The 13335-nt window shown below is 40.4% G+C and overlaps 1 protein-coding gene across 4 annotated transcripts in view; it reads right to left on the bottom strand.

Annotated features, from left to right (window-relative positions):
* Positions 1-13335, bottom strand: part of SECISBP2L (SECIS binding protein 2 like) — a 63557-nt gene that overhangs the window by 14616 nt on the left and 35606 nt on the right. For all 4 annotated transcript variants that reach the window (XM_049899613.1, XM_049899609.1, XM_049899611.1 and 1 more), the window contains 3 exons: positions 11100-11262; positions 9214-9434; positions 8160-8314 (listed from right to left, as the gene is read on the bottom strand). In XM_049899613.1, coding sequence (XP_049755570.1) covers positions 8160-8314; positions 9214-9434; positions 11100-11262 — 539 coding nt within the window. The remainder of the gene's footprint in view (positions 1-8159; positions 8315-9213; positions 9435-11099; positions 11263-13335) is intronic.

Raw genomic sequence — 13335 nt, 5'->3', positions numbered from 1 at the left:
ATGGTAGGGAATGAGGAAAAGCAAACGTGGAGACTGGATGGCAAAGGAAAGACACGTACATAAGAATAGTATGGTTAGTAAAGGAAAGGCCCATTTGCGATAACACAAAGTACTTTTTAAAAAAATATTTTAATTTTTGGTGAAAGTTTACACAGTAAATTGGGCTCCCATTTGACAAGTTCCGTGCAAACTGTTCAGTGATGTTAGTTACATTAGTGACATTATTTATTATTTATCAGTGTGTCAACACTGTCTCTGTGTTCTGGTTGCTCCATTTCCAGTGCTCTAGTTTGCCTGCGCCCTTATCTTCTTCTCATCTTTGCTTTTGAGTAATTGTTGACCTTTTGGTCTCATACACATGGTTTTTAAGTAGAGCACCAATCTTACTTGTTGTTGCTGTTAGGTGCTTTCAAGTCAGTTCCAACTGATAGTGACTCTATCTACCACTGAACAAAACACTGCCCGGTCCTGCACCACCCTCATAATTGTTGCTGTGCTTGAGCCCATCATTGCAGCCACTGTGTCAAACCATCTCATTAAGGGTAGCATTCTTCATTTTGTGTGCCACTCTGCTATTACTAAAAGGTGATCTCAGGGGATAGGGCTTGGTTCTAGGTTTAATTAAAGAGTGTCTCAGGGCAACAGTCTCATGGACTCCTCTGTTCTCTATTGTTCCGCTTTGTCTTTTTTTTTTTTTTTTTAACAATTTCAGTTCTGCTCCACATATAACTCCTATTCTATCCAAGACCACATATTATGAGGTCAGAACAGTCAGTGGCGGTAGCCAGGCACCATCTAGCTCTTCTGGTCTCAGGTTAGATGAGGTCATGGCTCTTATAGACTTGTTTCTTCTGTGAACTTTTCGTTATCTTCTTTGCAGTTTTGCTCCTGTTGAGTTGAGACCCATAGCTTTGACTTAGATGGCCACTCACAAGCTTTTAAAGACCCCAGATGCTCCTCACTTCACTAGGCAACAGATCATGGTTTTTGTGAACTACGTTATGCCAAGTGACTGAGTTGTTCCATGAGACTACGGTCCTAAGCTTTCTAAACCAGAAAACCAATCTTGGAAGGTGTTTGGTTATGTCTGAGGAGTATCCATATTTGCGTCTTCAATGAATACATGTGCCTGCACCCACATACTTGTATTTACACTTACCCATAGATACTTTTATCTGTTCTCACCTATGTACACACCTATACCTACTCATGTACGAACATGCCTATACCCATTCATATGTGCTCACTCATTTTTTACTTTGGTTGTGCTGTTCTCACTATATTCACATTCAGTGCCACTTTCCCCACCACCGAAAATAACAAGTCTCTACTATCTAAAGTATACTTGCCCCCCTCCCTTGTAACCACCAACGAATACTGATCTTTCTATATATATCTACTCTTCTTATAAAGGAAGGATCATACAATATTTATCCTTATATGCCTGACTTATTTCACTTAGCATTATGCTCTCCAGGTCCATCCATGTTATGTTTCACGGACTGATCATTGTTCTTTATGGTTGCATAGTATTCCACTGTATGTATGTACTATAATTTGCTTATCCATTCATCAGTTGATGGGCACTTCAGTTGTTTCCATTTATTTGCTATTGTGAATAAAGCAGCAATGAACACAGGTGTGCATATGTCAGTTCACATCATCGTTTTTCATTCTAGGATACACACCTAAGGAGCCCTGACAGCACAGTGGTTAAAGTGATCGACTGCTAATCAAAAGGTCACCTGTCCCAAATCACCATGTGGCAGTCTGTTTCAGCAGTGATTTACAGCCTCGGAAACCCTATAGGGTTGCTACGAGTCAGAATTGACTCGATGGCAGTGGGTTTGGTTTTTCGGTTAGGATATATACCTAGGAGTGGGATTGCTGGATCATAGAGTAGTTTTATTTCTAGTTTTATGAGGAAGCCCCATCCCATTTTCCATAGTGGTTGTACCATTTTATAGTCCCACCAGCAATGGATAAGGTTTCCAATCACCCCACATCCTCACCAACATTTGTTGTTATCTGTTTTGGTTTTCAATCAGTGCCATTTGAGCCATGATGAGATACTATCTCACTATAGTTCCAATTTGCATCTCTCTAGTGGCTAACTGGAAACCCTGGTGGCATAGTGGTTAAGTGCTACGCCTGCTAACCAAGAGGCTGGCAGTTTAAATCTGCCAAGTGCTCCTTGGAAACTCTATGGGGCAGTTCTACTCTGTCCTATAGGGTCACTATGAGTCGGAATCAACTCGACGGCAGTAGGTTAGTGGCTAATTATGATAAGCATCTTCTCATGTGATGGCTGGGTGCCTGAATGTTCTTTTTGGTGAAGGTTCTATTCATGTCCTTTGCCACTCTGTGATTGGGTTATTTCTTTTTGTTGTTGAGTTGTCGCAGTTTTCTATAGATTTTAGAGATTAGACCCTTATCAGTTGTTTCCGCAGATATTTTCCCAGTCTGTAGGCTGCCTGTTTACTCTTGTAATATCTTTTGATGAGCAAGTGTTTTCAATTTTCATGAGGTCCCATCTATCTATTTTGTCTTCTACTTGTGCATCTCTTGTAATGTTTATCCTATGTTTACAAAAGATTAGGTACCAAAGTTTTCTCCCTATGCTGTCTTCCAAGAATGTTGTGGTTTTAGGTTTAACAGTTAGGTCTTTGATCCATTCTGTGTTAGTTTTTGCAGATTGTGTGAAATACAGGTCCTGTATCACTTTTTTGCAGGTGGATGTCCAGTTTCGTCAGCACCATTTATCAAAGAGACTGTTTCTGCCCCACTGAATGGAATTTCACCGTTTGTGGAAAATCAGCGGTCCCTGGATGGCTGGGTTTACTTCTGAGTTCTCAATTCTGTCCTACTGGACTATGTGTCTACCGGTGAACCAACACCAGGCTGTTAGGATTACAATGGCTGTATACTGTTCCAATATCAAGGAGTCTGAGGCCTCCTGCTTTTTTTTTTCCCTTAAATATTGCTTTGGCTCTTCAGGGTTTCTTTCCTTTCCATATGATGTTGGTCACTAGTATTTCCATTTCACTAAAGAATGTTGTTGGGATTTGTGTCGGGATTGCATTGAATCTGTAGATAACGTTTGATAGAATTGATCTTTTCAGTATATTAAGTCTTCCAACCTATAAGCACAGGTTATCTTTCCATTTTTGTAGGTCTCTTTTAGTCTTCTTGAATCAGTGTTTTATAATTTTCATTGCATAAGTCTTTTATGTCCCTAGTTAGTTAATCCCTACGTATTTTATTGATTTGGGGGTATTGTACATGGTATTTTCTTGATTTGTTTTTTGAAGTAGTCTTTGTTAGTGCAGAGGAACCAAATTGATTTTTGTGTTTTGATCTTGATTCCTGCAACTCTGCTAAATTCTATTAGTTCCAATGGTTTCCTTGTGGAATCTTTAGGGTTTTCTATGTATAGGATCATGTCATCTGCAAACAGAGGCAGTTTTACTTCTTCCTTTCCAATTTGGATTCCTCTTATTTCTCTTTCACGTCTTATTGTTCTGGCTAGGACTTCCAGTACAATGTTGGTAAGAGTGGTGACAGTGGGCATCCTTGGCTGTTGGGTTTGCATGCCTGCCCTTAATTACATTCAGAGACTTCCCTTCTATTCCTGGTTTGCTTAGAGTTTCTATCAGGAAAGACTGTTGATGCCTTTTCTGCTAGCGAAAGCAGTGGGGCTCAACTTTCCTTTGGTGAAGGTGGGGGGTTCTCTATGTCTTTCCCTCACAGGCACTCCTGCACAAACTCTTCCACAGTGTTCTGCTGTGGGCAGAGAGCCAGCCATTTCCCTTTGTTTCCCTGTGTGTTGTCCTTCAGTCCAAAGTATTCCCCTCGCCCTGCTGCCCTATCAATTCCTCCTGGTCCTGGTGCTCATTCATCTCGGGCCTCAGCCAAGATTCAACAGCAGTCTCTCACATTGCCAGTCTCCCTCTGCCCCCTCCCAACTGTGTGGCCTCAAACTTTCACAGCCAATCTGCACCATCTTCAAAAATTGGGCTACTGCTTCCTCAGATTAGTGCCCTCACTCTGTATCCTGTCCGGGGTGTGCCCAGTCCGTCCCAAAATGGCTAGTGGTGAGTGCTCCAGATGTTAGTGAGTAGGTTCTCCCAGCTTCTGTGCTGTCCCCGCTCCTCCTCTCCCCCGCTTCTGGACTCATCCCAACTCTCCAGCACCTCAGCTGCCGTTCAGAGTTCTGAGATCTGTCTGTTTTGTTTTTGGAGAAAATGGGAGCGCCCACTCACTTCGCCATCTTACTCCGCCCGCCCTCCCACAAAGTACTTTTGAGTCAACTTCACGAAAAACAGTCTTAAAATGCTATCAATTAATGAGTATTACTTTAAATTAATAATCTTTATGTTGTCAGCTCCTGTGGGCTCAGTTCCCCCACGCATCTGTCAGTTTGTCGTACTGTGGGGGCTTGGTGTTACTGTAATGCCAGAAGCTATGCCACCAGTATTCAAATACCAGCAGGGTTACCCATGATGAACAGGTTTCAGCTGAACTTCCAGACTAAGACAGACTAGGAAGAAGGACCCAGAGGTCCACTGAGAAGAATTAGCCAGTGAAAACCTTATGAAGAGCAGCGGAACATTGTCTGATATAGTGCCGAAAGATGAACCCCTCAGGCTGAAGGCACTCAAAAGATGACTGTGGAAGAGCTACCTCCTCAGACTCCAGTCAACCTCAATGACATGGATAGAATCAAGCTTTTGGGACCTTCATCTGCTGATATGGCATGACTCAAAATGAGAAGGAACAGCTGCAGACATCCATTAATAACTGGAACCTGGAATTTACGAAGTATGAATCCGGAAAAATTGGAAAGCATCAAAAATGAAATGGAACGCATATAGATCAACATCCTAGGCATTAGTGAGCTGAAACGGACTGGTATTGGTCATTTTGAATCAGACAATCGTTACGGTCTACTATGCCACAAATGACAATTTGAAAAGGAATGGTGTTACATTCATTATCAAAAAGAACATTTCAAGATCCATCCTGAAGTACAACGCTGTCAGTGATAGGAAAATATCCACATGCCTAGAAGGAAGACCAATTAATACGACTATTATTCAAATTTATGCACCAACCACTAAGACCAAAGGTGAAAAAATTGAAGATTTTTACCAACTTACGCAGTCTGAAATTGACTGAACATGCAATCAGGATGCACTGATAATTGCCGGTGATTGGGATGCAAAAGTTGGAAACAAAGAAGAAGGGTCAGTAGTGGGAAAATATGGCCTTCATGACAGAAATGATGTGGGAAATCGCATGATGTAATTTTGCAAGACTAACGACTTCTTCACTGCACATACCTTTTTTCACCAACATAGAGGGCTAATACACAGGTGGACCTAGCCAGATGGAATACACAGGAATCAAATTGACTACATCTGTGGAAAAAGATGATGGAAAAGATCAATATCACTAGCCAGGACAAGGCCAGGAGCCGACTGCAGATCAGACCATCAATTACTAATACGCAAGTTCAAGTTGAAACTGAAGAAAATTAGAACAAGTCCACGAGAGCCAAAGTATGACACTGAGTATATCCCGCCTGAATTTAGAGACCGTCTTAAGAATAGATTTGACATGTTGAGCACTAATGACCAAATGCCAGACAAGTTGTGGAATGACACCAAGACATCATACATGAAGAAAGCAAGAGGTCATTAAAAAGACAGGAGAAAAAGAAAAGACCCAAATGGGTATCAGAAGAGACTCTGAAACTTGCTCTTGAATGTTGGGCAGCTAAAGCAAAAAGAAAAAATGAAGTAAAAGAGCTGAACAGAAGATTTCAAAGAGCAGCTTGAGAAGACAAAGTAAACTATTATACTGTTATAGGAAGATGTGGAGTTAGAAAACCAAAAGGGAAGAACATGCTCAGCATTTCTCAAACTGAAAGAACTGAAGAAAAGATTCAAGCTTCAGGTTGCAATACTGAAGGATTCTATGGGGAAAATATTAAACAACACAGGAAGCATCAAAAGAAGATGAAAAGAATACACAGAGTCACTACCTCAAAAAGAACTGGTCAACGTTCAACCGTTTCAGGAGGTAACATATGATCAGGAACGGACGGAACTGAAGGAAGAAGTCCAAGCAGCAGGGAAAGCACTGGCGAAGAACAAGGCTCTGGGAATGGACAGAATACCAATTGAGATGTTTCAATAAACAGTTGCAGCGCTGGAAGTGCTCACTCATCTATGCCAAGCAATCTGGAAGACAGCTACCTGGCCAACTGACTGGAAGAGATCCACATTTATACCTATTCCCAAGAAAGGTGATCCAACAAAATGCTGAAATTATGGAACAATACCATTAATATCACATGCAAGTAAAATTTTGCTAAAGATCATTCAAAATCAGCTGCAGCAGTGTATCGACAGGGAACTGCCCAAAATTCAAGCACTTTCGAAGAGGACATGGAACCACTGCTGATGTCAGATGGATCCTGGTCGAAAGCAGAGACTACACTAAGGCATTTGACTGTGTAGATCTTAAATTATGGATAACAATTTGGAGAACGGGAATTCCGGAACACTTAACTGTGCTCATGAGGAACCTGTACGTTTATCAAGAGGCAGTCGTTCAAACAGAACAAAGGGATACTGCATGGTTTAAAGTCAGGAAAGGTGTGCGTTGGGGTTGTATCCTTTCACCATACCTAGTCACTCTGTATGCTGAGCAAATAATCCAAGAAGCTGGACTATATGAAGAACACGGCATCAGGATTGGAGGAAGACTCATTAACAACCTGCGTTACGCAGATGACACAACCCTGCCTGCTGAAAGTAAAGAGGACTTGAAGCACTTACTAATGAAGATCAAAGACCACAGCCTTTAATATGGATTACACCTCAACATATAGAAAACAAAAATCCTCACAACTGGACCAATAAACAATATCGTGATAAACGAAGAAAAGATTGAAGTTGTCAAGGATTTCATTTTTACTTGGATCCACAATCAACAGCCAGGGACACAGCAGTTAAGAAATCAAAAGATGCACTGCACTGGGCAAATCCGCTGCAAAAGACCTCTTTAAAGTGTGTAAAAGCAAAGATGTCACCTTGAGGACTAAGATGCGCCTGACCCAAGCCATTGTGTTTTTAATCGGCTCATAAAAAAACCAACCCAAACCCAGTGCCGTCGAGTCGATTCTGACTCATAGTGAATCGACTCATACACATGGGAAAACTGGACAAGGAATAAGGAAGACTGAAGAAGAATTAATTGATGCCTTTGAATTGTGGTGCTGGCGAAGAGTACAGAATATACCATGGACTGCCAAAATAACAGTCAAATCTGTCTTGAAAGAAGTACAACCGGAATGCTCTTTAGAAGCAAGGATGGCTAGACTTAATCTCATGTACTTTGGGCATGTTAACATCAGGAGGGATGAGGCCCTGGAGAAGGACATCATGCTTGGTAATGTAGGGGCTCAGCGATAAAGAGGAAGACCCTCAATGAGACAGACTGACACAGTGGCTGCAACAATGGCTCAAGCATAACAATGACTGTGAGGATGGTGCAGGACCAGGGAGTGTTTCGTTCTGTTGTGCACGGGGTCACTATGAGTCGGAACCTATTCCATGGCACCTAACAGCAACAACAACACCATGGGCTAAATTCTGTATTAGCAGACTGCAAGAGGAAGATGAAGACATCACGGATGCAGAACTATTCTGACTACTGGTTTAGGAATTTCATCTTCTAAAGGAAAATCCTCTCCAATTAAAGGATCTTTTTCTCACAACTCCTAGTAGCACAAAACATATCCATCAGATAGACTGAAAAAAATTATTTTATATTCCATAATAATTATTTTACATTCCATAATTAAATTAATCATCAAGTACTTCTAATTGAGAGCCCAGGAGCAAATACCACTTTGGCAGAAATAGGAACTAAAATCTTCAAAAATGCTGAAGGATTAACCTATGTAAATGTTCTCACCACTACTGGGAAGAGAAAAACAGGAAATGCAATACTGAAGAATTCTCCATTCATTGTCTGAAGGTCATCATCTTGCTTCTTCAAATGCATAAACCTAACACTGGCATGTGCCAACAGAAAAAGTGCTGTCCGAATGCTGTGGGGGCTAGGGATTGTGTCTTCTGAATTCTTACCTCGGCACCGAAGTAGTTGAAGATTCCCACTACACTAACAGGAACCAGCTTGTTCACACAACGTCCCAGAGCTTTTCTTCCAAGGGCAAACACAAAAGGAATTTCTTGTTCCCGCGCCATGGCTATAACATTATAGAGGGCCTCATCCAAGCCACCTAAGGAAGTCATCACATGCTGAGGTTTTCATTTAATTATTTCCTAAATGAAGCTAATTTAACATTCAACAGCTAAAGCATACAACACAGCACTAAGGGAGTCTGTGAGTGCTTGCTACGCTTATGCTGTTCCACACATACTGCTATTTGAATTTGCACTAAATGTGAATGTCTATATTTCCTTTCCAAATTCCTTCACAAGTATTTTTGTCTCTCCATAGGCGTTAGTACAGAAGTTAAATTTTAATTCAACATTTATTAAAAAGAAATTAATTAGAATTGTTTTCCAAGCTCTCAGCTTAATTATAAGCTATAACAACACAATCAATTATCTACATTACTGCTTTTATTGGTATTTGTCCCCCACAGATACGCCTGCTACCACTACCAGTGCTACTGTTCAGTGCGTCTGTCTGCTTGCTCCTCCACCGAGAGTCACATGAGGGTACACAGCCTGGTAAAGTGCTCACAAGCCAGCTCACCCAGGAGATTCAGCATGGAACTGCTGGTCTCTGAGACAGAAGTCTCCACAGTAAGTAGCAACAGAGACCTTTACCTTTTTCTATTTGTTCTTAAAAGGAGAGGGAAATCAAAAGAAAGTAATATAAAAGTTTAAAAGGCAGGCCATACTTGCAGAGGTAAAGAAATGCACTCTTACTATCTATCCCCCATTCTGACCATTACAGAGGGGATGCCTGGTCCTTCAATATGGGTCAGAGATGAAAATTACTTAATTTTAGCTCTTGGAAGATTTACATTTTATTTCCTCATACTCAATAGTTTGTTTTATACCTAATCTCCACTGGAAAAGACATATGGCTTCCACTTTAAAATTCACTGTATATACTACAATTACACTAAATATATATCAAAACACTTCAAAAGCAAAATATTCATACCTTTTGACTGGATTTTCTCACAGTTTGGAGAAATTATCACACACTTTATCTTGTTTAACTTCATATGTTTGGTAACCTCCCTGAGGCCCATAACCAGTCGCCTCCTTGCTTTTGCTCTCACAGGATCCTTCTGGTAAATGCGTTCCTGGAAACTGACAAGGTCTTGAAGTAGAAGAGTCACACATTCATCAATCTCTTTACAAAGAACCTGATTACAATACCTGTAGAAGAAAGCAAAAATAGGTAACTCCATCCTAATTTATTTTCCTGTAATTATAAAACCTCCAGTAAGAGGTTTTCATAAAAAGTCTTTACAACTTCTTATATCCTTCAGTTATTTTAGAAAAACAGAAGAGTGATTTGAATTGTCATTGTTTCTGAATTCCAACAGATTGGCTTTTATGTAAGAGACAGAATAACCTCAGGGAAGTACTATCGAACTCTCAATTATTAAATTTCTAAGGGTATAAATCAAGTTTTAGCTTGCTACTAGGTAAAAACAAGTATAATGTTTTTGATAAGGAGATATATTTCATGCCAAATGAATATCAAAAATGCTCGTACTAGGAAAGAAATATAATTTCACAGAAGCTAACTGAAGGCCCTAATGCCAATAACTCATCCTCCAAGCTTGGATAAATCACAATCTCTAGGCATTGGTTACTCACTGACAAAAATAAGGAATCAGGTGGGATGGACTCAATGATTCCTCTAGCTCTAAAATTCTATGGCTATAATGCAAAAAACAGAAGTAAGCGTGAGGCCACTCTGTTCCAGGGTAGGGAAGCTATTCAAGTTTACACATCCTCTCATCTCTACCACAAACAAGCAGGCACTTAACAAGGAGTATAACTTCCCATCTGGGAACAACCAGGAGAGCAAACTTCTACTTCTAAGTTATATTATATAGTACAAATATCAATGCCTGGCCTTCTCTAGTGTAAAAAAAAATTGGGGCATTTTTTTCTGTTTATGTGAAAAATATTTAAGTAAGTACAGGTATGACACTATTTCAGAAGAGAAGGAATAACTGGACAGGTTTAGGGAATAAAGATTAAGTTTCACAGTTTAAATATGCAAATTTAAAGAATAAAACATCAAAAAACACAGCTGTCCTCGTTCTTTTTTTTTCCCCTTCAAGCTTTTTATTTCATACACATGTAAGATTGTAGTCCCCTTAAGCATTTCCTCCAATCCACATCTGTGACGTGGGTCGCCAATCTAGGTGTGAAGTATTTACTCAGGAACAATGGTGTAAGGAAAAGGCACAGAACAAACCACTGTGGCTCAGAGTCACACAGATGATGCTTTCCCTGGGATTCTTTCAGATACCATTTTTAAAGGTAAAATTAAGTCACCTCCCAAATATTAAAATCCTAAAATCCTTCACACCAATAACAGTTATTTAAGGTTATTCGCAGGCATGGTATCATATTAATTATCTCGTTTTTAAAACTGAAAATATTTGCTCAAAAACAAATAGCTTCGTGTACTAGGTCCACTTCACGTAAAGAGGGTCTTAGAAACCTGATGTTATTTGGTTAGAGAGGTTTTTTGAAGTGTCAATAATGTGAATGAAAAAGCATTTTGGGGGGAAAATTCACACCACGGCACTTGACGTAGAAGGTGCAAGAGGCTAGATTTCCAGAATATAATTACTATCTGATGTAAAGAGAATACATTTACTGTCAGATCACTTTCCCATGAACACCAATAGAAGGAAAATGCTTTAAATATGATAAAATCAGCTCCTAAAATCTGAAAAATTTAAAAGATCATTGGTGTTTTGTCTGCTTAACCGACTGAGTAAAAATGATACTACTAAATTCAAAACTACAATCAAGATGCCTGAACTAGTCAACCTCAGTAACAAGAATAAAACTTACTCTCTGAATCTTTTGCTGTGGATTTTGGTTACTGTTGAAGGCGCCATAGGACTGCCTATTCCAGAGCTAGCAGGAGAGCCCTGCGACACAGGCGTCATACAATACGGAGAGTTCTGACTTGCTGGAGACAGTGAAGCGTCGCTGGGCATGCTCAGTCCAGTATCTGGGAGACGCGGAGAGGGGAAAGAATTGAGAAACTTCAAACGCTGAAAAATTCCATACTGATCAAAATAATTCAGAATGGTAGCTGTCGTTTGAAGTAACTTCAAAATTCTCTAGAAGCTAACAAGTTGGGCATTTTTCGTATCACAAATAAATAATTTTCATACACTACAAAAATAAAGTCTTCCTATTAAAATACACTCTTAAAGATCAAGCACAGCGTGGCAGTCTTCACACAGGAGATAAAAGGAAGATCAAATTAAAACATGTAGTCCTAGAGCGTCTGAATTAAAGAACAAAGGTATGAAGGTCTGAACCTCTTTCCGGCTAAACTCAATAAATAAATATTCGTATATTCAGGCAGCTAACAACCAAGTCACACATCTATCTCCTTATCTCTGCATCAGACTGTAAGTGCTTTAAAAACAGGATCGGTTGACTATAAATCCTTTATTACCTTCCCCGTCACCCCTGCCCCCAGTTCCTAAAGTACAGATGGTAGGTGTTCGACAAAAATTTCCTGAATTAAGGATGGAGACATCTAAATATTTAGGAAATCACATTGAATTGAGAATAAAGGAGGGTAATCCTAATCAAATATGTCCTTGTTAAATAATGCTTAGAAGTAAACTCATTTTCCTACAACCAGTGGAACACTGTTGCTCAATCTATGTGTATATCAGATTTAAATGTGTTACAAAAAGTCAAGAACAAATATATACCAGCAGGAAAAGGCACCTAGCCAAGTCTCTCTTAGAATTTTTCTCTTTTACAGTAGTATAAATTTTGGAAGAAATCTGCAATTTTGCTGAAGTCCCAACTAGAACCGTACGTCTAGCTACTGTATGGGCCTGAATCTGAATGACCAACTGGACTTTGCACTGCAACTGGCTTTGCGGTTCTCCACTCACTGTGGAACATGCATTAATCCCATAAAAGGAACAGAGAACATCAATAAAAATGAATTAATGAAAAAATGGCCCTGAAAAGAAGGGATAATCAATAATGCTGTAAATACGAAAGAAGACAAAACTGAAAAAAAAATTTTGATAGTTACAGAGGAACTCTCATGCACTGATGGTTGCCTTGGTCACCCAGTGCTGCTGTAATGGAAACACGAGTGCATGGCTTTAGCAAAGAGAAGTTTATTCTCCCACAGTCCAGCAGGCTAGTAGTCCGAATCTAGAGTGTCAGCTTCACGGCAAGGCTTTCTCTGTTGGCTATGGGGGACGGTCCTTGTCATCAATCTTCCCCTGGACTAGGAGCTTCTCTGCACAGGAACCCTGGGTCCAGAGGACGCGCTTTGCTCTCAGTGCTGCTTTCATGGTGGTATAAGGTTCCCATGTCTCTCTGCTAGCTTCTCTCCTTTTATCTCAAAAGACACTGTCTAATCTAGTAGACCTCATCAATATAACTGCCACTAATCCATCTCATTACATCATAGTAACAGGATTTACAACACAGGGAAGTCACATCAGATGACAAAATGACAATCATACAATACTGGGAATCATCACCTAGCCAAGTTGATAGGTATTTTGGGGGGACACTATTCAATCCGTGACATTCCACCCTTTGGCCCCCCAAATTCATGTCCTTGACACATGTAAAACATATTCACCCCATATCACGGCAAAACTCTTAAATGAACTCCAAGTCTAAAACCTAAAAAATGCCTCTTCATGTTTGAAATCCAGAATACAAGTTATCTGCTTCCAAAAGTACAATGGTACAACAGCAACAAGGCAGACATTTCCATTACAAATGGGAGAAACCTGAGGGAAAGGAGGAGCGATGGGCACCAAGCAAGTCAGCAGAACACATTACATTAGCCCTCAAGGCTTCAAAATAATTCTCTCGTCTCTGAATTTACACAATGGCCCTGCCCTCCAAACTCTAGGTATTGGCCACACTCTCCAGATTCTGAGTGAAGGCCCCTCAGCCCTGGCCTTCAGCTCCACCTTCCAGGCCCACTGGGATGGCCACTCTGCTCCCTTGGCTTTAGGCACACCATTCTCCTCTGAGTGGCACCTCCATCTGAGTGGCACCTCCACCCTTAGGAACACCAGAGGCC

This window comes from Elephas maximus, chromosome 10, assembly GCF_024166365.1.
Source record: "Elephas maximus indicus isolate mEleMax1 chromosome 10, mEleMax1 primary haplotype, whole genome shotgun sequence".
Classification (NCBI taxonomy): domain Eukaryota; kingdom Metazoa; phylum Chordata; class Mammalia; order Proboscidea; family Elephantidae; genus Elephas; species Elephas maximus.
Note: the sequence above shows the minus strand (reverse complement) of the source record. Positions and strands in the feature narration are given on the sequence as shown.